The sequence below is a fragment of the Tachypleus tridentatus genome, unplaced genomic scaffold, assembly GCF_004210375.1.
Source record: "Tachypleus tridentatus isolate NWPU-2018 unplaced genomic scaffold, ASM421037v1 tig00002816_pilon, whole genome shotgun sequence".
Classification (NCBI taxonomy): domain Eukaryota; kingdom Metazoa; phylum Arthropoda; class Merostomata; order Xiphosura; family Limulidae; genus Tachypleus; species Tachypleus tridentatus.
In genome coordinates, this window is record NW_027467810.1 from 23,836 (window position 1) to 49,311 (window position 25,476).

The following is a 25,476-nucleotide window of genomic DNA, read 5'->3' on the forward strand; positions in this document are numbered from 1 at the left end:
GAAAAAAATTGTTTGCAATAAATTTGATTTGTTTAGCTTATGCTTTTTATTCCTTTAAATGTTTTTTGTTTTTTCCAGGAATCTCATATCTCATAAATTATATTTTAAAAACTGAGTTTTGAAATTTTTTTAGTTTTTTTGAAGCACAAACCACTGTTTTACAGGTAACTGCCAACCAAATGAGTGTATTAAATTAATGAATTACACAAAAAAGAAAAAGCAAAGCCATCTGTATCTTTTTCTCAGCTCTCAGAATAAAAACAGTTCTGTTTTTCAAAACTACTTGTATTTTCTTAAATAACTGTTCTGATAACAAATAAAGAACATTATTTGTCATTACAAGCTCACAGAAATAGTAAAAATGTCTGGAAATGAAAATCTTTGTTTAGTTAGAAATGTTGCTTTTATAAAAACTATGTAAAAAACAAGTTCTATATAGAGTAACATTTAAAATGAAAACAATACTACAACTAAAAAGGATAGATATCTGTTAGATTATAAACGTTCTAAAAATTACCTTAACTACTGATTCAAAGTACTATCTGTCACTCACTGTTTTGTTCTCCGATGGCTCTGGTTTGACAACTGGAGCTGAGAGTGATTCAGTTGGCATACTCGAAGTGGCTGAGACTTCATCTTTTGACGATTCCTGTTTGACTGGTATGTCTCCTTGTTGGGTCATATTACTAGCAGATGAGATGGCGGCACTAGCAAGAGTAGCCAGAGGATCTACAGAAGAAAGAAGTTGTATATATATTTTTTAGTCAAGTCTGGAGTACTGATGAGGTATGTTGCATAAATGTATTTAATTCACTGCTTATTGTCTATTCAACTGAATGCACAACTAACAACTTGCATAACAATGTATCACAAACTGCTAATATACAATAACCATAATTTTTGGACTCATCTGTAACATTTTCCCTAAATACAGGAGAGTGCATGTAAATAGTTAAGAAACAAAGCTTCCCATTGAATAACCTTAATTTTTTTTTATCATACTTTAAAACAATTTCTATACTGATTATGTTTCTTTAATCAGAGTATAAAAGGTACATGTAAGAATAAATTCTACACTAACTATTTATTTATTTAGATATTTGGAAATTAATATACCACATGCTATGGGAATTCAGCCTTAGCAATTTTGTGCAAGCTATCATACAGGCATATTCAAACTAAAATAGTCATATCAAATACAATATTCAGCTTTCTAACTTGTGTTAAAAACAGTGCCATTTTGAACACTATGCAGAAACTAACTATTCTTATAATGCACTTTTAAATATTTCAAGCCAGAATATTCCATGTTTCAATCTGTGTAATTCATTACTAGTTTACAAGCCACTATTTGCAAAACATTTGTCATATTTTTCATGCACACCATTTAAGATACTTGTATACAGATGTTATGTATTAGACCAATAAATTATAGACTATTTAAAAAAAAAAATTTTTTACATGGTTAGACAAACAAACTCATGTAGACACAACTATTTAATAAAACTATGAGTAAAGTCAACAATAAAGTAAATTAGTGTATTTATAATAGCATACAGAGAATGAAACAGTTATGAGCATTTTGTGTTCAACATCATGACATGGCTTTACAAGTTGAAACAAAGAAACTCACACACACACAAAAGAGTAAAACCTATAGTAAAGAAAAAAGTAACTGAAAAGTTTGTAGCAGTCTGAAATAAACAGAAACTAAATTATTGCAAAATTGTAATGAAGAAAAACTTAGCAGAATATGCAGAAACATCTGAATGTGTTCACAAAGTAATAAGCATATAGTTTTGAACAAACTGCACATGTATTTTGGACCTATACAAATTGAAAGGGCATATTGAAATTGTATTCAGTGTAATGTTCATTTTCTTAGTGTTGTTTGTGTGTAATACTTTGTAAAAATAACAAGTATAAAGTTGAAATTAAAGCCAGTCATCATGTGATGAAAAAATTACATGGTATCATCATGTACCATACTCGTTGCATTGAAAAGTTTGACAAAATAAAAGACAAGTAACGTAATCCTGAACTTAAAAAACCAACATGCAATCCAGACTCCTTGGATAAAAGCATTTCTAACAATATGAAATTTGTAGAGCTTGATCAAGAAATTTGGAAGAAAGGTTCCAGACAAGTACAATCATATAATTTATACAGATAACAAACCAGATGTATCCATAACTGCTGGTTCTGATGTTTTCTCTTCAGTAGCACACATAAATGTAGTAGATGTGGTTGTAGTAGACACAGTTTCTGTGTTGGATAAATCTGGTTTAGCTAATGTTGTGTTTGAAACCACAGCAGATGTCACTGAACTGTTTGTTGTCAGAACTGAAGTTAATGTCTGTATATTGGACACAGCTAATTCACTGTTTTCTGAAGATGACTGTTGGTTAAACAACACTGAAGTGGAAGGTGTCTCAGGTTGTGGAACAGTTCCTACTGTGGATGACACTATAGGAGCTAACTGCATGTTTGATATTTCTGAGTGGTCTTTTGACGAGTTTTTCACTTCTGATGGGACTGCTTCTGAGGTGTCCATAGGCTGAGAGGTTTCAGACAATGACTGACCAGAACCTGTAAAACAAAAGGTAGCAATAATTATTATTTTTATGTAGTAATTTTTATGTATTACAAGTCTAAACTGAAAACTAAATAAATGATCACATTTACTTGTTTGACACATCGTGTTTCATAGGTTTACGATGGAAAAATTAATGGTAAGTGCAACATAGCTGATTACTGACAATTAGAACTTTAGACAGTAACCAACATTCTGATAATTGTTTCATAACATAATCTAGCACAACAATCAACAATGTTAACATTCTTATTACCTGAAAATATATTTCAGACACTCACCTCTATGCACAACAGAGCTGTTACTTCCCACCATGCAGTGAAAATTTTGGAGCATAAGCTTTGAATGAAGATTCCACCCCAAAACATATTAACATGTCATGTGCCAATCTACAGCCTCCCACAAGTAAGTAGGGCAATATATCCTGCATATGCAGTAAAGCTCATGATCACTAGCATTGGAAAAAAGGCTTATTCTTAACATGGCAAAAATAAATTGATTGATTGATTTAGTGTTTTATGGCACAAAGCAGCGAGGCTATCTGCACCAGACATTCGGTAAAAATGTAAAAATAAAAATAAAAAAATAAATAAATGTAGTAATAGACATAAATGGAAATGAAGGTAAAACAAAAAAGTATAAATCCAATGTTGACACCTATTCTACAATGTTAAGATAGAAGGCAGAGTATAAGAAGTTGTAAGGTATTTACTCCAGCAAAAAGGTAATGATCATAACCCGCCAGGAAGACTAACAGGTAAGTTCAAGAACCACCGTCAATCACCTGAAGTTGGCCTTTCCAGTCCTGGTTCCGGGTTATGTGTCATAGCAGCTATTATCAAAATGTAAAAGAATAGAAGTTTTAAAAGACACATAGCAAAATCGTAATAATGAGTAGCCAAATGTCCAGTAAAAAGATAAAAGTCAAGTAAATGGAGTAAAATTTGTAAAAGTAATTGAAGATACAAGCAAAACGGTAATTAAAACAGAAAATGGCGTAAAAACCAATGTTGACATCCAGTCAACAAAGTTGTAAGAACTACCTGTAGCAGAATGGTAATGATCGTAACCCGCCAGGAAGACTAACAGGTAAGTATAAAAACCACCGTCAGTCACCTGAAGTTGGTCTTTCCAGTCCTGGTTTCAGGTTATGAGTCAATATGGCCAGTACTAAAAGTTAAGTAGTAAAGTGTGAAATGATATGCAGCAAAGTATAATAACAACTTCGCCAGGATGACTAACGAGTAGTTCAAGCGGGTAGTTCAAACAGGAGCGTTAGTCACCTGAAGTTGGCCTTTCCAGTCCTGGTGTCGAGTTATTTAATGTTCTGGCCATTGTCCAATGTCAAATTGAAGGAGAGAGATTAAAACTGTAAAAAGGAACCACAATTAAAAAGGTGTAATGAATAAATATGCAACACTTAAATGAGATTAAAAAGGTTAATGGCCATTAAAAAATTAAAAACATTATCAAGGTGGACAGAGTCACCATTACCAATAACACTGTCCAATGATACAGACTGACCCTGGGAAAAAATATGTTTAAAATATTGAGAATTGTAACAATGGCAAGAAAGTAAAACGTGGCTGATAGTGATTTGAGTGTTACACAAACTACACATTGGTGCATCAGTTCCAGATAAAAGAAAATGATGAGTTAAAAAACTGTGACCGATGCGTAGCCTAGTGAGAACAACTTCCTCCTTCCGAACTTTATGGAAGCTAGATGGCCAAAGTCCAATTTTGGGTTTGATTTGAAAAAGTTTGTTGTCACGTTGCTCATTCCAAGTGGACTTCCAGCTGGCACGGAGCCGAGCCTTGAAGACAACACCATAGTCCATGTACGGAATAGGCATAGGAGTGATGGTGCTGAAGCAGGCATATTTAGCTGCCATGTCTGCAAGCTCGTTCCCGCGAATACCAACATGGCTGGTATCCAGAAAAACTGGATTGAAGTAGCTGCTAATGAGAAATGGGCCAGTCGGTTTCGAATATCAGCAAGAATAGGATGTGAGCTAACGTGTAGCGATTCCAAGGCAAGTATAGAACTAAGCGAATCAGTATAAATAGTGCAGTTGGAGTACTGCTCAGCTGCAATATGATCCAGGGCAAGAGATATGGCATACAGTTCAGCAGTGAACACAGAAGCTGTAGAAGGGATTCTGCGTGCAACTACTGACCCATAGCAAACCATAGCAGAGCCCACTGAATTACCTGATTTGGAACCATTTGTATAAATAGGAACTGAATGATTGTTTGAAAGATATTCATTTAATAAAAGACGGTACTTCGAATCTGGAGTATCTGCCTTTTTTAGGTGACTGAAAGAAAGGTCACATTTGGGGGCTGTAATAAGCCATGGTGGGATGGGCCAACCTGTGGAATCTGCAATGTTATCCAAGGACAGACCCAATTCATCCAATTGTGCCTGGATGCGAAGGCCAAACGGAGCAATGACAGATCGTCTGTTCTGAAAAAATACTGCCCACCGAGGAAGGAAAACACATTTCCAGGTGGGATTCTTTGGTAAGGAATGAAGTTTCGAAGTATATTGTAAAGATAGTTGCAAACGGCGAAGGTGTAGAGAAGGTTCATGAGATTCAATGTATATACTTTGAACTGGAAAGGTACGGAAAGCCCCAGTGCAGAGTCGAAGTCCTTGGTGATGAACGGGGTCCAGCATCTTTAAGGCCAAGGATCTGGCAGAGCCATAGACCATTGATCCATAATCAAGTTTTGATCTAATAAGAGCACGATATACCTTTAACATTGAACAGCGATCTGCCCCCCAACTGGTAGAAGAGAGAACACGGAGGATGTTCAGTGCTCTTGTGCATTTGACCCGAAGCTGCTTTAAGTGTGGTATAAAGGTCAGTTTACAATCAAAGATAAGCCCCAAGAACTTGGTCTCCAGGACCACTGGCAGCAAAACTTCACCAATATGAAGTTCAGGATCAGGGTGAATACCCCGTCGACGGCAAAAGTGCATGCATACAGTTTTGGAGAGAGAGAAGTTAAAGCCGTTCGCCATAGTCCACTTCCGTACACAATTGAGGGCGGTTTGTAGTTGCTGCTCAATATATCTCATGTTTGACGACTGACATGAGATGTGAAAGTCGTCGACATACAGCCCATTCCCAACAGTGAGAGGGAGTTGTTCAGTGATGGCATTTATCTTTATACTGAAGAGTGTAACACTCAATACACAGCCTTGAGGGACTCCAAGTTCCTGTACAAAAGAACGGGAAAGTGTCGAACCCACACGAACTTGGAATCTCCTGTCCATTAAAAATTTTTTTAATAAACATGGGTAGATGGCCACGTAACCCATATGTATGGAGGTCTCATAAAACGCCATACCTCCATGTTGTGTCGTAAGCCTTCTCTATGTCAAAGAATATTGATACAAGATGTTGGCGGTTGAGAAAGGCTTCTCTGATAGATGTTTCAAGACGAATTAGGTGGTCTGTGGTGGAGTGCTGTCGATGGAACCCACACTGGGTGGGCGAGAGGAGGTTGTTTGATTCAAGGAACCAAACAAGACGAGCATTAACCATCCTTTCTAATGTCTTACAGAGACAGCTCACAAAGTAATTGGACGGTAGTTTGAAGGAATCTTGGGATCTTTCCTGGCTTAGAGAAAGGTAAAATAATAGCCTGGCCAGGCATCAGGAAAAACATTCTCCTGCCAGATCCGATTGAAAACAATTAGAAGGACATCAAGAGAAGCAGGAGATAGATGGTGCAGCATGTCATAATGAATATCATCAGGTCCAACAGACGTACTGGCAGACCAAGAAGGGCCATTTTTAGTTCCACCAGGGTAAAGGGACAATTATAGTCAAAGAAACAGTCAGTTCGAAAGGAAAGAGGCGATCGCTCTGCCCGAGTCTTGATGGCCAGGAAGGTGGAGGAACAAGCAGAAGTGCTAGATACCCGGCAAAAGCTTTCACCTAGAGTGTTAGCGATGTTCCAAACATCAGTCACCTCCTGACCATCAGAGAGTAAGATCGAGAGGGGGATAGAATTGTAATGTCCATTAACCTTTCGAATCCTGTCCCATATGATCTTGGAACTGGTGGTAGAAGATATACTGGTTGTGAACTTAATCCAAGATTCCTTCTGGCTGTGACGTCTTACCCACCTAGCATGTGCACGGGCCCGTTGGAAAGCAACCCGGTTTGAAAGTGTGGGATATCTACGAAAAGTATCCCAGGCCCGCTTTTGAGCCTTCCGTGCTAAGTGGCAGGCAAAATTTCACCACGGACGAGGATATCGTGGAAAACGTGTCAAGGTTTTAGGAATACACTGAGCAGCTGGATGTGTAATACAGTCAGTTACCGCTGCTACACAGTCGTCTATTGATGGCTGATTTACGATGGCAGGATCAAGTTCTGCAAGAGCAGTGAAAGTGGACCAGTCTGCCTGATCCAGCTTCCACCGGGGCACGCGGGTAGGGTGGCATCGACCACAGCCAGTCTCTCTCAAAAGGATCGGAAAATGATCACTGCCTAGTGGATTATTGTGAACCCTCCATGAAAAATGGGAGAATATTGAAGGGGAGCAAACTGAGAGATCAATAGCGGTAAAGGACTGACTAGGTGCATGAAAGTAAGTGGAAGAACCAGTATTGAAAAGAGAAAGATTGTGATCAGAGAGCATCCGCTCTACAGATCGGCCCCTCCCATCAATAATAGCACTTCCCCAGAGAGAATGATGTCCATTAAAATCCCCTAGGATTAGAAACGGAGATGGCAACTGTTCAACGAGAGCATCAAGATCTGATTGATCATATGTCTTTCCAGGGGACAGGTACAGAGAACAAACAGTGATGGTATGACCCAAGGAAACACGGATGGCTACAGCCTCCAAGGGTGTGTTGAGTGACAAAGACAGGGTGGGCACGTGTTGATCAACCAACAGTGCCACCCCTCCATGTACTCGACCATCACACAACCTGTCATTTCTGTACAGAGAAAACTGCTGAATGGAGACAGTATCAGCAGTTTTGAGAAATGTTTCTTGTAAAGAAAGACAAACAGGATGGTAGGAAGCAATCAGCGTTTTGATATCATCCAGATTAGAACGTAAACCTCGACAGTTCCATTGTATCAAGGTGGCCATTTTTAAGAACGGGTAGGTGAAGTGGCTGGAGAACCCTTCGGTTTACGACCACGTCTTTTTTCTTTACTGTCTTTAGTTGGAGGAGATCTATCAACCTCCATGGATCCTGCTCTGTGTCGGTGGGAAGGTTTTGTTATTGGAAGGGGAATCCAGTGACTGAGGACGCCGAAGCGAATAATTGTTTTGTCTCTTGTGGTGGGAGAAAAAGATGTATCAGAAGAAATGCCTGTATTTGAAACTGAAGGACGTGGATCTTGAGGTTTGTTGGAAGGTATGGGAGGAACAGAGATGGGTGTGGAAGTCGATTCATCAACCTTTTTAACCACGGAGGTCAAAAGGCTTTTCATTTGTTTTGAAAACGATTCTTTTGGAGGCACAGAGAGATCTGTCTGCACTCCCACTGTAGTTGTGGACAGCAATTTCCGAGCCTCAGGATAACTAATGTTATGTGTCGTTTTCAAACGCTGCACCTCTTTTTCCTCCAACCATTTTGGGCAAGAATGAAAGTAAGAGGGTGAGAACCATTGCAGTTTACGCAATGTGGGTTCATGTCACAGTCATAGGCATCGTGGTCCTTGCCTCCACAAGCGAGCACATGTCAGGGAACCACGACAGGATGTCTTTGAGTGGCGAATCTCTGACATTGGAAACATCGAAGAGGATTTGGTATGTATGGCGAACCCTGCAAATGAGATAACCTGCCTTGATGGTGGCAGGTGCACATGGTGAAGTAAATGTTAAAGCGAGGGTATTTGTTGGCAGTGTAATTCCATCTTTGCTTGAGTGGAGATGCCTCACTGCAGAAACTCCTTGAGTGGAGAGACCAGCGAGAATCTCTGACTGGGAACGTTCTTCAAATCCCTTTCAACAATAACTCCTTGTGAAGAATTCAAGGTAGCATGGGGTGTAACCTCAATAGGTATATCCCCAATTGCCTTTGAATTCAAGAGGAGTTCACTGTGTTGGGATGTGGATGTTTCAACCAATATGTCACCAGATCGAAGTTTCTTTACTGATTTTGGAGAGCCAGCAAGTCCCTCTAGTCCCTTTTGAATAAAAAAAAGGAGACATTTGCCCTAAAGGTTTTTCGAAAGAGAATGTAATATAAGAAAATGAGGTGCGTGTGTTACTGATGTTGAAGATTGCTGTTCTGAGTATTCAGGACGTGGTCGCTACCCATTGACTGTTTTTTTAAAATTTTATTTAAATTTTTAGAGGATCCATAGGAAAAAGAAAAATTTCGGTACCCACTGACCCCACCCACCATGGAGCCCTACAAGGACGACTACAAAGTCACGCAAGGACAATGCAGCAACGCCAGGGTTTCGTGAGCACTATACCCAAACACCAGCATCAGGCACAATGTCCACAACACCGTTGAGAACTTCCAACACTGGTACTTGGTTGACTCTAGCCCAAGTGGACCAGCCGATTGACCCAAGGGGGGCCACCCAAAGGCCGCCCGTCTACAGGAATTCGAGGACAAAGTGGTGTGTTAGGGTTGGCCCCCTCAACCACCAGGATCCTCTCCTCCCCTTCACGGGTTGCCACGCACGGCAAACACGTGGGTGGATGTTTAGATCCCAGAGAAGGTAACCAGATAGAACAGAACCTTCCCTGGGAGGTCCCCTCACCACGTACAGGAATCCACACCGAGGGGGGCAAAAATAAATATCAGAAATTGTTGTCTATCAAAATACATTTTCATGTAATGAAAGTTAACTTCTGAAATGTATAATCATCTTTCTGCACAAGAAAGAGCTAGAGTACTACATAGAGAAAGAAATGAAAAAGATGAGTTCCTTTATCAAATCACAACACCAGCATCACTTACTGGAAGACTGACCTTTTTTACAGGGAATATTCTTTGTTCAGTATATGCAAAATTCTTTATGGCAGAGGTGTGAAGTGTATGCAACAAAGTGAGTATAGGTTTCTGAAAGATTTTTCTATATGCTTATTCTAGTAGTAATAAGATAATTTCAATCTCAAAAAAATAAAACAATGAACAAACTGAGACAACTTTGATGAAATAATATATCACATTTTAGTTCAATCAAGTTACAAACACAACATTTAATGGTTTTAAAAATTTATCATAAGGAAAGTAACATTAAGTATACACATCTTGTTAAGGGATACCTTTAAGAAAAATAAAAATATAAAATGAAACCTGACATTCTTAGTGTTAATATTATATACCAAAACACTAAAGGAAACTTAGAATCACAAAATATTAATTTTATTCTATATATTCAAAAGCAAAAGGAATATTTTCAAGGTGGGGTTTTTTTTTTTTATTTTTTATTTTTTTTATTTATTTACAGCAAAGCTACTAAGGCTACCTGTTGTCATCGATACTCTACTATACACACTAAAGGATTAATTGTCACTCTCGTAACTCATCCATAGCTCACTGGCACCAAAATCCTGAGGATATGAATGAAAAAGTTTTAATATACTCTTGTTACTTCATAAATAGAAGACTAGCTAAGTTGAAGCTTTTTCCACTGACTTCTTGGTCACAAAGTAACTATATGAGAATTTTAAAATTTCTGCTGATATTATCAGTTATAAGCTTTGGACATTTTTTTTCAAAATAAGAAATTAAAGTTCATGGCTAATTTGTTTTTGATGTGACTTACTTGACAAGAATATTTTTTAATCAAAACATTATTATTTCAAGTTTTCAACAAATGTCAGCCCAAGCACAGTATGTCCTCATATCCCCCATTTATTTATAAGCCTAACATTTGTTACTAAATAAGTTATAAAATATGAAACTGGCAAATGTCACACCAAGTTCTGAAATGGGTTATTTTATGGAATGCAAATATATCAGTCTTATCTTAGAATCTTCAGAACCAGTCTAATATTCTCTAAATATTTATCATTTGTTCCAAGTCATCTACCTGAAAACATTATAACACAATTTAGCAACTTAGGTTTCATTAAACTGCTTGTATCATCTTCATCTTTTACGTATTAATTAGCTGTTTATGCATTTGTATATAATAGATATCTAAGCTTAATGTTGATCTGGAAAGATTATGTACATATAAAAATTTCATATTATTTTTATATAAAATTACAATTATACAGATATACAATTCAAAGATAAAAAAAAATTAAAACATGCAATCTCAAAGCTATATGATTACAATTCACATAATCAAAAAAAGACACAACCACTGTCAGGTGAAATTATAGTTGCAATTATGTTTTTTATAATAACAAATGAAAAACAAACACTTAGTACTCTATATACTAATTCAATTTGGTAGAAAACTATGTTGTCAAAAACAGTGCTAAACTGCAGGTCAAAATTAATTATTCTATTTCAGGAGGGTTAACAATATTTTCAAACAAAAGTCTAGCAAAGTTACAACTTTGAAAGGAAAAACAGCGAAAAATAGTTTCTTTTCCTTATTACCAAACCATAAAATCTCGCATTCTTTTTCTGAAAAATGTATGTATATTACAATTCATTCTCTTATTGCTATGTTAAAAAACAAATTATCTGCTTTGTTTTGTCAAGTGTTACATAAACACAACAGCCAAGAATGGGTCTAACCTAAGCTTTCTGCACTAGCCTGTGTAGTGGAGTCAACTTCCATCTCAGTTTCAGAACTTTCTTGAGAGACTGCCATGGAGATTTTAGCCTCCTGTGAGGCAATATTTGTTTCTGTTGAGCCTACAGCTGGCTCTTCTGGATCATCTGCACACATCTGGGCAGGTGGCATTGCCCCTGGTTGCTCTAAAGTGAGCTGTGACTGTATACTTCCTTGTGTTTCAGAATCAGTAGGTTTCTGTACTGTGATGGTAAGATAAAGAATAATATTATGTATGTGTAGGTAGTCTTAAAAAAGAAAATAAAGTTTCAAAACATTTTTAAAGGAATCTGAAATGCCTACCTAAAATGTCATTTTTTTCAATACAGCCTACTTAAGTAAAAAAAAATTGCAAGTTGCATGAAGATGATTATTCAGCATTTATCATTCTTAAGTAACTGACTAATTGATAAAAATAATGTCTGGACAAGATTTTGAAAAAGGTGAGTTGTGGTGATGAGTAAGCTCTGTTCATTGTATATAAACTGGTAATTAAAACATACACATTGTAAAAATAAAGTTAATAAGTCAATGTTGACAACCAAAAGAAATGTAAAAAAAACACACACTAGATGTTTCAGTATTAATCTAGCTAAAAAACTAGTAAACGTTCACACAAGATCATAATTAATCAATGGCCCCCATTATCTATATGCTATTAGCTTGAGATGGTTAAAATCAGTTACTAATGTACTAAACAGTTTGAAGTGAATTGAATGTCACATTTTGCCTGTAATTAAGAACTGTAAGCAAAGAATTATTTACAGATGTTAAAATAGAAGTTACAGTTTGCAAAAATTTGTAGCTAGTTACATCTGGCACAAACATCAACTTTCAAATATTGTACTGAATAGTTCTGGGAATAAACATAAAACAATCTATGTAAAAAGAACTTTGAAGTTGAACTGTCAATAAACATTAAAATATGGATGGGGTGGGGGGGGACCTTTCTTCCTGGACTTTGCCCAGACTTAAGGACAAATCAAATGTTGGAACCAGTTGAATTAGATATATAATAACCACCCTAACTCCACAGATTATAACTTTTGGTTAGTACCACATACACAATACATTTTAATTCTGGTTTGCTTTAAGAGGAGGAAGTAAAAAATTTGTCAACATCAATGATTTAAGTTGCTAAGATTACTGATTCAGTTTTGGTTTACTTGAATGTTTTACTTAAAATGAGCATTACTTTGCTTGTTCCCTATATCTTAGTAACTTGTGTATTTTACTTTCCCAAGAGTTCACTGCCTCAACAAAAACTATTTATCAAGTGACAGCAAAACCTTAATTCAATTTTAATACTGTAAAATATACACTATGCCCAGGTACAGAGAATATAACTTCCAATGTAGTCATCCCCACTGTTGTATACTCAACATCAACACTACTCACGTTTTTGCCTGTGGTAAGTGTAATGAGAAACAAAATAAAAGTTTTGAAGGTAGCATTTCAAGGTGTACCTTACATGATAATTATAAATTTTGTATCATGCTAAATGTTTAATTGTAATCAGTTCTGTATATTAACTATTTCTCCCATGAAAAAGCCATTTCTCCAGACCTTATACCCTTGTTGTGAAACACATCTCCAAAGACAAATGTATCTCTTACTCCTTTCGTAACAAAAATAGACAGAAAAGAACATGTCTGCATCAAGTTTTGTGTGAAAAATGGTAAAGAAGGAACAGAAATTCTTGAAATGTTAAGAACTGCCTTTGGTGATGACTGCTTAAGTCATTAAGGCCATTGTTTATCAGTGGATAAACACTTCCAAGATGGCCAGAAATAGATCAAAGATGATCCACGTTCTGGGCAACTGTCAACAATGTCCACTGATGGTAAAGATAAAATAAGATAAAAGAAAAAAACTCTAAGCGATTGACGATTAACTATCTGCGAAATTGCTGATGAACTGGACATTTCCTTGTGGTCATGTCAAGTGGTTTTAACTGAAAAACTCTGCATGGATCTTCATCATGACAATGCACCTACACACACTGCTGCACTGCTCAAGAATTTTGGCAGAAAAAAAACATTCCTGTGATACCAAACCCCCCGTATTCTTCCGATCTTACCCCATGTGGTTTTTTTTCTGTTCTCAATCATAAAAATGAAGATGAAAGGAAAGATATTTGATGACATTCCAACCATCCATAATAATGTGAAAGCAGAACTTAGTTGCATAACAATTGAAGACTTCCAGCATTGCTTCTGAAAATGGCAGGAACATTGGAACAAGGGTGTATCAGCTGGGGGAAGATTACTTTGAAAGGGAAAGCATATAATACTGATGTATGTACATTAATCTTCAGAATAAATGTCTTAGAACTTTTCGATCACACTTTGCGTGCGTGCATGTGTACTACCCAACTAGTGAAAAAGTGTAGTTAAGTAGGCAGGTGAAATAGTGCTAACAAATCAGCTTCCCGATAGGAGGAGAGATATTTGAGCAACAGCTTTTTGATAAAATCAAAGAAACAAACAATTTGAACCACTTGAAATATAGATCAGCTTTGGATATACTGCAATTTTTAACCATATCAAGAACTAAAGAAATGTAAATTTAAGTTTACAAACAAAGAAAATAAATTCTTTCTTAAGAGTTGTTATGCAGGTAAATTAATATAAAGAATTACATATGGAATTTCCTCTGCATTAAAACACGTTTATTTGCAAGCTTTTAGGTCTCTTACCAAAGAGTCATTCCATGTCAAATCATCCAGATTTTGGAAACTTTTCCAGGTGACCCCCCTCAGAATGCCTTGAAAACATTCATATGTGGTTCATCTACCCATATAATGAAAAACTGCCAAAGATTAGATCAATATCTCTAATAGTTTCTGATTTACAGCCCTGTAAAAGTTAATTATTTTTTTGTTATTTTTGGCAAATTCATTTTCAGGCAACTTTGGCTGATTAAAGCTGAAAGAGTAATGGTGGTAGAAGGCTGACAATTGCTACACTGACTGAATTCATCTCACAGAATTCAGAGATGGTCTCACACCAAGTTTATTTCTCTCAGGATTTTCATAGCGAGGCTGTAAAATCACCTGAAAACCCCAAAATCGTAAAAAAAAACATTGGTTTATTTGATAAGCCATAGGTCTAAGACTTAATATGATATAAAGCTGAATTTTGTTTTCTGATTTCCTATAACATATCAGTTGATAAATTAGCAATTGTTGTAATTAAAAGTTTATTAGATCTTCTGTAAAAGTATTTAGTTGCATGCAACTTTTTATGATTTAGCTAAAAATAGCTCTACTTCAGACCACAGTTTGACCATGTCAGCAGTTATTCAGCCTTTTCAGATTTTTACCATATATTCTTGAATTTCTGAATATGATCTACAAAAAAAATCAGGATGGTGTTCAACCTACTTTTTTGAGTTATAATTTTTTAAATTACCCTCTGACCATACGTTGTTTACTTGAAAAAAACAAACTTTAATTCAGGTGTGCTACCATGTGCAAATATATCCATACAATTTTGAAATAATTTATGAAACCCATTGAAATATTCAAATCAGTCTTTACCATATATTCTTACATTTCTGAACATGATCTTTAAAAAAATCAAGGTTGTGAAAAATAATAAATTATCAAATTTTAAGTCTCTGATATGTACCATTGGGCAAAGGACCATATTCAGAGCATTCAGTTCTTTCTTGTCAATCAGGAATCAGTCCTGCAGAATTGTGTAAAGTTTGATCTACTTGAGTGCTATGAAAAGTGCAAAACTGTGGCAGGTATTAGGTCACATCATAGCTTTATTCCCCACTCTACCAACAAATTGTATGTGAGAAGGTTATCAGATGATGATGTGTACACAGTTGTAACTGTTGGTAGTAGCAGTGAAAGTGATGCTGCAGCAGCTCAAATAGGGTCTAATGATAATTATCAGCCAGGGAAATATGTGGCATGCATATACGATCATGAACGGTAGGTGGGAAACATAAAAAATAAATCAGATGAACATTCCAATGTGTTGGTGTCATTTATAAATTTATAAAGAAATCAAGAAACGAACTGTTCTCATGGCCTGCAAGGTCACGTAAAGATGAAAGCTGGATTCCTTTCCAACATATTCTTTGTCTGATAAGTGCACCTACAATGCAAAGCAGTAGTGCTTGCCACTATGTTCTAAGTCAAAGTGATCTCAACATAATCACACTGGAATTTCAGAAATTTATTCAAGCTGTCTGAACAAAGCAATGTTTATTTGATGTTGTAAAGGCTAATTTATCGCCAAAGAAGTTTTTGAAACATTTCATTGTCACGATTATTTCAGTTTGGTGTGACTATTATCTTTCCCAGTTATCCCCTGTTGTAGCACTGTGCTTTTTTGTATCTGATTTACCTTTGTATTTATTATATTATGAATCTTAAACTCAGCCATATCTGCATAACTGTAATGCATACACAATATATTTGCACTGCCATGTGATCTAACTAGTTATGGTAATAAACTTGTTCAGAAATGAATTAATTCTTTCTTGTTTCTTACAACTTCATTATTTAACATTGTGAAAGGCTGGTTAGAATATTTAAGCAGGATTCATAAAATTCTGACAGGTATTTTTCAAAATTGTATGGATATATGAGGGCTGTTCAAAAAATGTGCGGACTGTTTGAATTGCGCGGCTCCAGTTAGTTCCAGGGGAATCCGCTTGGTGTTGCTAGGTTTGCACAGATCAGCTGATTACGACACCATTTCCCGATTGCAGATATCTTCATTTGTGTATTAGCTACGCGGTTTTAAGTGAAGTGCGATTTTTTTCGTTTGGCAGATTTCAGAATGAATGACCTGAAGGAGCAACGACTTGCTGTGAAATTTTGTGTTAAACTTGGAAAATCTGCGACTGAAACTTTTGCTATGCTTAACACGGCTTACGGTGATGTTGCTATGAAGTGTACGGCATGTTTCAAGTGGCATGAACGTTTAAGGATGGTCGACAGTCCATTGAAGATGATGGCGTCCTGGGCGCCCTTCCACGTCAACTGGCGACCCACACATTGACAAAATCAACATCCTGGTGCGGGCAAATCGACGTCTGACTGTCAGGGAGCTTGCTGAAGAGTGTGGGATATCAGTTGGATCTTGTTACAAGATTTTGACAGATAAATTGAAGATGTACCGCATTGGTGCAAAATTCAGCCCTCAGAGCTCATGAGTTTTTGGCCAAACACTCGATCACTGTTCTTCCCCACCCCCCCTACTCACCTGACCTTGCTCCTTACGATTTTTTCTTGTTCCCCAAACTCAAAAGACCCTTGAAAGGAAGAAGATTTTAGACGATTCCCGAGATTAAGGCAAATGCGACGAAGGAGCTGGAGGACATTACAAAAGAAGTGTACCAGGACTGTTTCAACAAGTGGAAACACCGTTGGGATAAGTGTGTGAGTTGGGGAGGAGAGTACTTTGAAGGGGTCCCAGATCTGTAACTTCTAAATAAAGTACATTTTGTTTTATGATGCCAGCTGCATATTTTTTGAACAGACCTCGTATTTGCACACAGTAACACACCTGAATTGAAGTTTGTTTTTCAAGTAAACAACGTATGGTCAGAGGATACTTTAAAATACTGTAACTCAAAAAGTAGGTTGAACACCATTCTGATTTTTTTGCAGATCATATTCACAGATGTAAGAATATATATTAAACATCTGAATAGGCTGAATAACTGGTGACATGGTCAAACTATGGCATGAAGTAGGGCTATTTTTTAGCTAAATCATAAAAAGTTGCATGCAACTAAATTTTTTTACAGGAGATCTAATAGACTTTTAATTACAACAATTGCTAATTTATCAACTGATATGTTATTGGAAATCAGATAACAAAATTCAGCTTTGTATCATGTTAAGTCTTAGAGCTATGGCTTAATAAATATACCAATGTTTTTTACAATTTTGGGTTTTTAGGTGATTTTACAGCCTCACTATGAAAATCCTGAGAGAGATAAACTTTGAGACCATTTCTGAATTCTGTGAGAATAATTCAGTCAGTGTAGCAAAGTTCAACCTTCTGCCACCATTACTCTTACAGCTTTAAATAAATTTGCTCGAAAATGAATTTGCCAAAAAAAAAAAAAAAAATTAACTAAATTTTACAGAGCTGTAAATCAGAAACTATTAGAGATATTGATCTAATCTTTGGCAGTCTTTCATTATATGGGTAGATGAGCACATGTGAAGTTTTTCAATGCATTCTGTGGAGATCACCTGCAACCCCCCTGGATGATTTGACATGGAATGACCCCAAAGTCTTCATCAGGTAAAATGTATTGAGTGATCAAACAAATTTTTAATTATAATCAAATCTCTATACACTTTAAAAAATAACAGATATGCAGTTCTTGACAAAACTTTAATTTGAAGCATCAGAACAACAGCACTGTGAAATAAAACAATGAACACTATAGATATTTTGTGAATTTTCTTTTGAATATTTGTTGACATATACACTAAATAATTTAATATCATTAATATCATAATGCTGGAGTATCATTTGTATTATTAATGTTCAATTGTCAGTCTGAATTTAACCCTTTGACTGTGGTTATTTTAAATGGCAAGGAATAGTTGTAAGCCACATACAGTTTACAGCACACTCAGCATTCAGCTGCCAGAGGCCAACAACATGACCATCCTACATGGTGGATCAGTAAACTTGTTTGCTTACTTTCAAACCACTGTATGTAAATGTCCCAAAGATGCAAGGTCAACCTAGTGAAATGTAATATATTTATATACTTCTTACTTCCAATAAACTCAAAGTTTATGCCATTCAAGCTGTTAATGTTTAAAGTTTTAGTGATTTATCTGTTCACTGCACGTATATACTTTTGCCATGGATAAATTAGAATTTTGAATGTATAGTTTGAACAGATTAAATGAAAAATATGTCAGGACACTCTTGAACCAAATTTTCATTTTTAAGGACACAATTTGCTATTTTAACAGTACTTGAGGTCCATCGAAATGAAATATGTTCTGTTGTACTTTATAAAAAATACAGCAACACTTATATAAAACATTCTACTAAATACATGAGCTTTGAAAAAAGTCTATGAAACAAGCCATTACAAGTAATCTTACATTTGGCTGTATTATTGAAAAAATATATAGCATTAGCACGAATGAATTCTTAATGTAGTCCTCCAAGTATACTTTAACTCTTCCAACATTCAGTTTAATAATTAATAAGGTGTTGGATCTTTCTACAAAATACTAAACTTTGACTAAAGCTAGAAATTCTCTAGCATGTAATTAAAACCAAGAAACATTCACTGAACATGTTATTTCAACTTGCTAGTAGGTCAGCAACTTAACTTTTATACATTTGGCTGTCAAACACATCATATCAACCAAGCAGAGATTCAAACTTGTATTGTTGCACCATTAACAATTTTATATATCTTGTGTTATCATATAAATTTGTACGTTTGTTTTAAATATTTTCTCAAGTTATTACCACAATTACACCCTTGTGCACATTAATTGAAACAAGGCGGAAAATTACGATTTTTTTAATTTTTTGCGTTTTATTTCTGAGAATCCAAAAATTACTCACAAGTTAATACATGATATAACCGCCTTTATTTTTCAGAAGATCATTAATCCGCTTTGGCATCGAGTCCACAAGTTGACTGCAATCTTTACTAATTTTTGGATTGCGGTACCACACCTCAATTATGGCCTCAATTAGCTTATCTTTCGTAGTACAGTCTTTTCCGTGAAGTCTTTTTTTACAAATCGCCCAAAGATTTTCAATAGGATTTAAGTTCAGAGAGTTTCAAGGCCAATCCAGCACCTTTATTCACGTTGTAGTCATAAAATTCTTCACAATTTTCAATTCTGAAACGACTCTTCTCTGCAAAACTTCGATGTACTGTGGTCCTTGCATCACACCTTCAACAATATGTAAGCCTCCGACGCCATAGTAGCTGAAAAAGCCCCAAAACATCTTCTTCAAGGGATGTTTTACGAAGTGATTAAGGTGAGATTCTCGAAATTTCTCACCTGGAGATCTGCGAACATGCAGACTTCTTTAACCGTCTATGAAGAAATGAGTCTTGTCACTGAATAACACCTTCCTCCATTGTTCTTGCATCTGGTTCTTGTATTTCAGACCCCATTGATACTGTTTTTTCTTCATGGAGTTGGTAAGAAGTTGTTTTTTGACTGGTCTCTTTGCCTTTCTAACGTAATTTTGAATGACGTAATATTCCTCAAACTTTCATCATATATCCCAAAAACAGATCGACCATACTGCAAAACACAGCTAATGATGCCGTCTGCGTGAAAAAATGAGTATTAAAGGAAATCAGTGGGTCCAGTGATGCTGAAAATATTGTAAAATGACTATTTGTTTCAATTAATTTGCACAAGGGTGTATAACTACTAACATAAAACTTTATGAAGAACTGGAAACATTTTGGATCAATAAAACATTCACATTTCAACATGATGTTCAGCCTGCAAGTTTACTTTCATAATAAAACATACATTCTTAAATGGTATTTAACATTATTTGCTCTCAATTTTATATGTTGCTAAGGGCACTGTTACTTACAATAGCTATCACAGGGTATGACAATTAAGAATTTTATTCATTTAGATGGCAGAAAACAGTTTTATAATAAGTCGTAAAAACAGAGTAATACTAAAAAATATATTTAATTACAGATGTTTAAAAATTGCTTCCAATTCCATCATAAGAGTTAAAACGTCAAAGTTAGTTTAGGTTCTTTTGCAAAAACCACCAATTTTCCAGGATTTTCAGTACCAAAACACTGGTTTTCAAACTTCCATGACTTTCCATAATTTTCATTGCTTGTGGAAACCCTGCGAATGATACAATTTTGTAAACGTACATTCAATGGTCTCCTCTTTAATCTTAGGGTTTGATATGGAATGTGGATTGTAAGAACCTTATTACAGATAATAACCTAAAGCACCATTTGTACAAAATTATTCGTGTTCCAAATAATAGTGCAGGGCAGAATGATATTGTAGGATAAAAATTCAGATGTTAAATTTAATGATTTTCTATATCAAAACAAGAAATTTAATTATATGTCTTTTGATAAAATTTATTCTCTTAATCCTGTCATTCTGTAAGCAAATTTTTGTTGGAGTTTTCAAAATGACATGATAGTCATTCATCTACCCCTGTTGAATCCATCTTTGAGAAAACTGTAACTTGTCCTTTCTATCAACTGGTTCTTTCTTGGTGTCTAGCAACTGTTAATAGTTTTGTGTACTGTACTTTAAACATCTTCACTAGCACTGTTCAACTCTCCATTTTTTGAAAAGGTCCCTTACTACAGTATATGACACGTGAATAACCAATAAAATTAGGAACTCACGTCCTGAACCAGTCACGTTTCATTTCTTAAGCGTTATGCTTCCTACCACCACCCTATTCTATAAACTGCTTTGTTTTTTTTGGCTACATGACATTTGTACAGGTCTCCTAAACCTTTCATCACATGAACTTATCTTTCATAACATGAAATACTTTACTTACTGCCTCACATAGGAATCCCTCTGTTGGATTTTATTTTACTTTATTTTTGCTATCGGCCTCAGTTGTGTTAAGATAAAACAGCATTATCATCATACTTTGGTTTATACTTTGCACATAGCTCTGCCACTTTCTCCATGACATCTAACATGTATTTACTGGATAAACCATTATTAGTTGTGTTTACAGTACTGGGGGCTAGAAGACTAGAAAAGTGAAAAGGGAACCAAGTAAAATTCCATCTGAAAATAAAACCCAGCAGTTTGTATGTGGGCTTACTGAGTGCATTGCATTCATTTACAATATAAAAAAACTTTTGTACCTATATTTACAAAACCTATATCAGTTATGACTGTTAAAAATTTTGTTCGTTTTACAGACTAGATCTGTAAAGGAAAATGTGGGAACAAGTAATTATAAATAAACTGTGCAAACCAAGTTCATTGGGCTCAAGGTAGGCTGATAATTGTTCTTTTTCCAGTCTAATGCCAAAGATTTAAATCTTTAACAAGTGTAGAAGAGTGATCATAAACTGAGAATAGTTAAACCTTAGCATAATGAATACTCATTGCGTGTAGATGGCCTAACAAGCCAGAGATTTCTACTAAGACATGAGAGAAATACAACAATGCATAGAGAGGATGTGTAAGCTTAGCTGATCATATGTAGAACTAAGCATACACTTCAAAAACTATTAGCAGTTTTTTGTGAACTGCAAAAATAAAATATTGTGCAGACCAAAATAAGCATTGTGCATAGCAGAAAATTTTTATAAAATTAAAGATCACAAAAATATGATAATTTGGTGCATAATAATATCAATGGTTTCCAAAACTTGACAGACATTTGATTATCTCTTATGCACTGGACATGGTTGAAAGGCCATGCCATCTTATTTGTTGACTTGCATTCAAAAGTTTATTGACCTACTGTTCTATGAATTCATGTCAATAAGTTTGAAATCAAATTGTAGATTATAATGCAAACTTTAATATTATATACAAGTTAATTTGTTAATTTAACAGTAAATATAAAGAGAACATTTAAATATAGATTTTAGTGAGTCACATGGTATGTTCAATACAGCACTTCTTAAAATTAGATGTTTATGATGTCAAAATACTAAGTACAGTTTCGTACAAATTAGGAACTCAAATTACCAATATCATCAAGCGAGAATATGAAATTTGAACCTCATATCTTTTTATTTTGCTGAAATATAGCTTATGTACTAAATCATACACAGTGCCCCCTGTTCAACTGTTTCCATATTTTGAAACAGTTCCTTATATACTCCTACTACAGAGTAGGACAGGAATAACCAATCAACAGCTTAGAATGTCCACAGAGTGGTTTTCTCAGCTATTTTAAGCTGTTGAAAAGCTATCACATTCTTTAGATCCAAGATTTCATGTGTCTTTAGTCTACTTGAAGTTTCATATTTTTTTAATATCAAAATACATCTTAGTTACTAAACTTAATAAATTATAGTAGAATTCTATGGTATCAGTGTAGTTATTTATGATTTTTTAATTATTCAACTGTACATGTATAAAACCTAAAAAAAAATTGATCTACATGTGCGCAATTTTAAAAGACTGTGCAACATATGTCCAACAACCAAGCATAAAGGTTGTACTGAGAAAATAATTGTCTATTTTACTCCTTGGTTTATTGTTCTCTATTTTAAAAAAATTGGCTAAATAATTTATTTCTAAATAGCAATATACTATATATATAATAATTGAAATGTAACTATATTACAAAATATTAGTCCTCTAAAACACAACCAAGACAGGGAAGACTAAAGGTCAGTTTTATATTATTAGATACTGACCTGAGTGCACGTGGATCACATCAGTACAAGTCACGTAATGTTTGGTACACATGACTGGAGAATTGGTATAATAATAATAAATATATATATGTAAATATACAGCATCATGAAACACAAGCTACTTACAATAAACATCTGTATTTTTGTGTTATAATATATAGTCATTCTAGCACGAAAAAACAATTTCCTTTCTTTTTTTTAAATGGTGGATACAAGGTTGATCAAGTGACAGACCCCACATAGTTAAAGTTTAGAAAATAGCATGAAATATGAAGTTTTGTTAAAAACAAATGTTTTAAGTGTATTGAGAAGGTTTTACAGTTTATGCAAATAATGAGATTTCTGGAAATAGAATTTTTAATCGTGACATGAAATCAATTTGCACTCAAGACTCGTAATGATGCAGACTATTTTCACAAACAAATCTTTAGTAAAAATATTCAATTAAAAATCTGATATTTTGTGTACAAAATACTTGTAATCTCTACTAAAGGTCTACCAAATTTTGTGAAGATACAAATGCTATATCAAAAGTTATAGTGCAAACACTTAATGTGTACAAATGTATAGAACTTGTGTATATTATATTGAGCCCATAGCAAAAGGGTTAGTTATGGTAAATATCTTATAGCAAACATTGAAACAGCATAATTCAAAACTACACTTAAATATCAGTTTTTGTGTTATATGGTATGTTGAATGCAGTATTGGGTCAAATTATGTGTGTGTGATGTCCAAAAACAAACTATATACTTTCTTACAAATTCGGTACTTCAATTACAAATATTGATTGGTTAGAATATAAAATAAGAACCTCCTATCTTTTCTATTTTTTGAGATATTAATATATTAATTGAATTAACCAAGGGGCCCATGGCTACCTCTTCTATTTTTTAAAATTCTTGTTTACGTAAACCAACTTTGGCCAATGGCATGCATAACCAATTGAAAGCTCAGAATGCCCCCTTATTAGTTTTCTCAGCTTCTTTGAATTAGTTGTCAGCAAACTCATTTCTTCACACTAGATTCCAAGAAGGCAAGACATTACAGAGCTTGAACTTTTCTTTTTTTTAAGACCCAAATATAACCTAGTTATTAAACTTGATAAACTATTATAGTGGAATTCTGTGGTATTAATATAATAAATGTTTTTTTTTGTTATATCAAAATGTATAAAGCCTTTAAACATTTTTTTTCACATTTTTCCATATGCAAAAGTTGATAACACTTGGCAAGTTATTTCTTGCAGCAAACAAGTACAAAGTTTGCTATACTTTATTTCTTGTTGCATGTTTTAAGAAAAATAATTGAAATATAAGAATTTATTTGTAAATAGTAATAGCATATATTATATTATAAACAAAACATAACTTGTATATACATATGTGAAATATGAAAATTTCTGATGTATAAAAGAATTTTACTCTAAAATCAAATTTACTTTGCATGTTGGATAGTCAACATTTGAAAAGCAAAGAAAGGCAAGAGAAAACATTACTTAAAATCTTAAACCTTAAAGAAGCATGATATTTTATGAAAAAAAATCCAAAAATTTTCCAATAATCTGAAAATGTTTGTGAATATACATTTACTAAATTAAATGATATGGCATAAAAACTATAACAAGCACAAAATGGTAATGAAGCCAGTCCCTTGAAGGAAGCCCATGCTGAGACAATTAAAGCAAAGACTATTTTGCTGTAATAAATATCTACACTCAAATAATAACATTCAAACTAATATACAACTTCACCATCAACAGACTGCTTCAAGTCATAACAAGTCCTGACATAAAGTAACAAATTCAACACAACCATTACTGAATACAGAGTCCAATAGTATATTAAATATCCGAAGGCGTTAGATCTAGCACACATTCACTACAACTAATACAGACAAAAAGATTTACTCTTATAACCATGAGTATTAATTCTTATGAAACTCTACCAATTTTTATCCAAATAACTAAAACTAAGGACAGCCTATTTTTTGTTTATGTATTAAAAGATAATTATGGTATTGATATTTGTATAGAATCTCAAATGTGTACTCAATAGGTAGTTCCTTAATTTTAGTTAGTCTAAACATATTTAAACAATGATATAAAGTACCTGAACTATCACCAGTTGAAACTTCTTTAGGTGTAGTATTATCTTTAATTTCACTTGCTGGTATATTTTGATCCTTTTCACTATCTGCAAGAGATAGCTTATCATCAGTGCACTCTTTTTCCTCGCCACAGTGTTTACCATCGGTACACTCCTTTTCCTCACAGTGTTTACCATCGGTACATTCTTTCCCTCACCACAGTGTTTTCCATCGGTACAGTCTTTTTCCTCGCCACAGTGTTTTCCATCGGTACAGTCTTTTCCTCGCCACAGTGTTTTCCATCGGTACAGTCTTTTCCTCGCCACAATGTAAACCATCGGTACAGTCTTTATCCTCATACAATGTAAACCATCGGTACAGTCTTTATCCTGCATACAATGTAAACCATCGGTACAGTCTTTTTCCTCGCCACAATGTAAACCATCGGTACAGTCTTTTCCTCGCCACAATGTAAACCATCGGTACAGTCTTTTCCTCGCCACAATGTAAACCATCGGTACAGTCTTTTCCTCACCACAATGTAAACCATCGGTACAGTCTTTTTTTCTTCACCACAATGTAAACCATCGGTACAGTCTTTTCTTCACCACAATGTAAACCATCGGTACAGTCTTTTCTTCACCACAATGTAAACCATCGGTACAGTCTTTTCTTCACCACAATGTAA

The 25,476-nt window shown here is 34.8% G+C and overlaps 1 protein-coding gene across 1 annotated transcript in view; it reads right to left on the reverse strand.

Annotated features, from left to right (window-relative positions):
- Positions 1-25,168, reverse strand: part of LOC143243682 (uncharacterized) — a 34,179-nt gene extending 9,011 nt beyond the window's left edge. The window contains exons 1-4 of the mRNA XM_076487322.1: positions 24,812-25,168; positions 11,291-11,530; positions 2,179-2,589; positions 554-729 (exon numbers count right to left, since the gene is read on the reverse strand). Of these exons, the coding sequence (XP_076343437.1) occupies positions 554-729; positions 2,179-2,589; positions 11,291-11,459 (756 nt within the window). The 5' untranslated portion in view covers positions 11,460-11,530; positions 24,812-25,168. The remainder of the gene's footprint in view (positions 1-553; positions 730-2,178; positions 2,590-11,290; positions 11,531-24,811) is intronic.
- Positions 25,169-25,476: the final 308 nt, after the last annotated feature.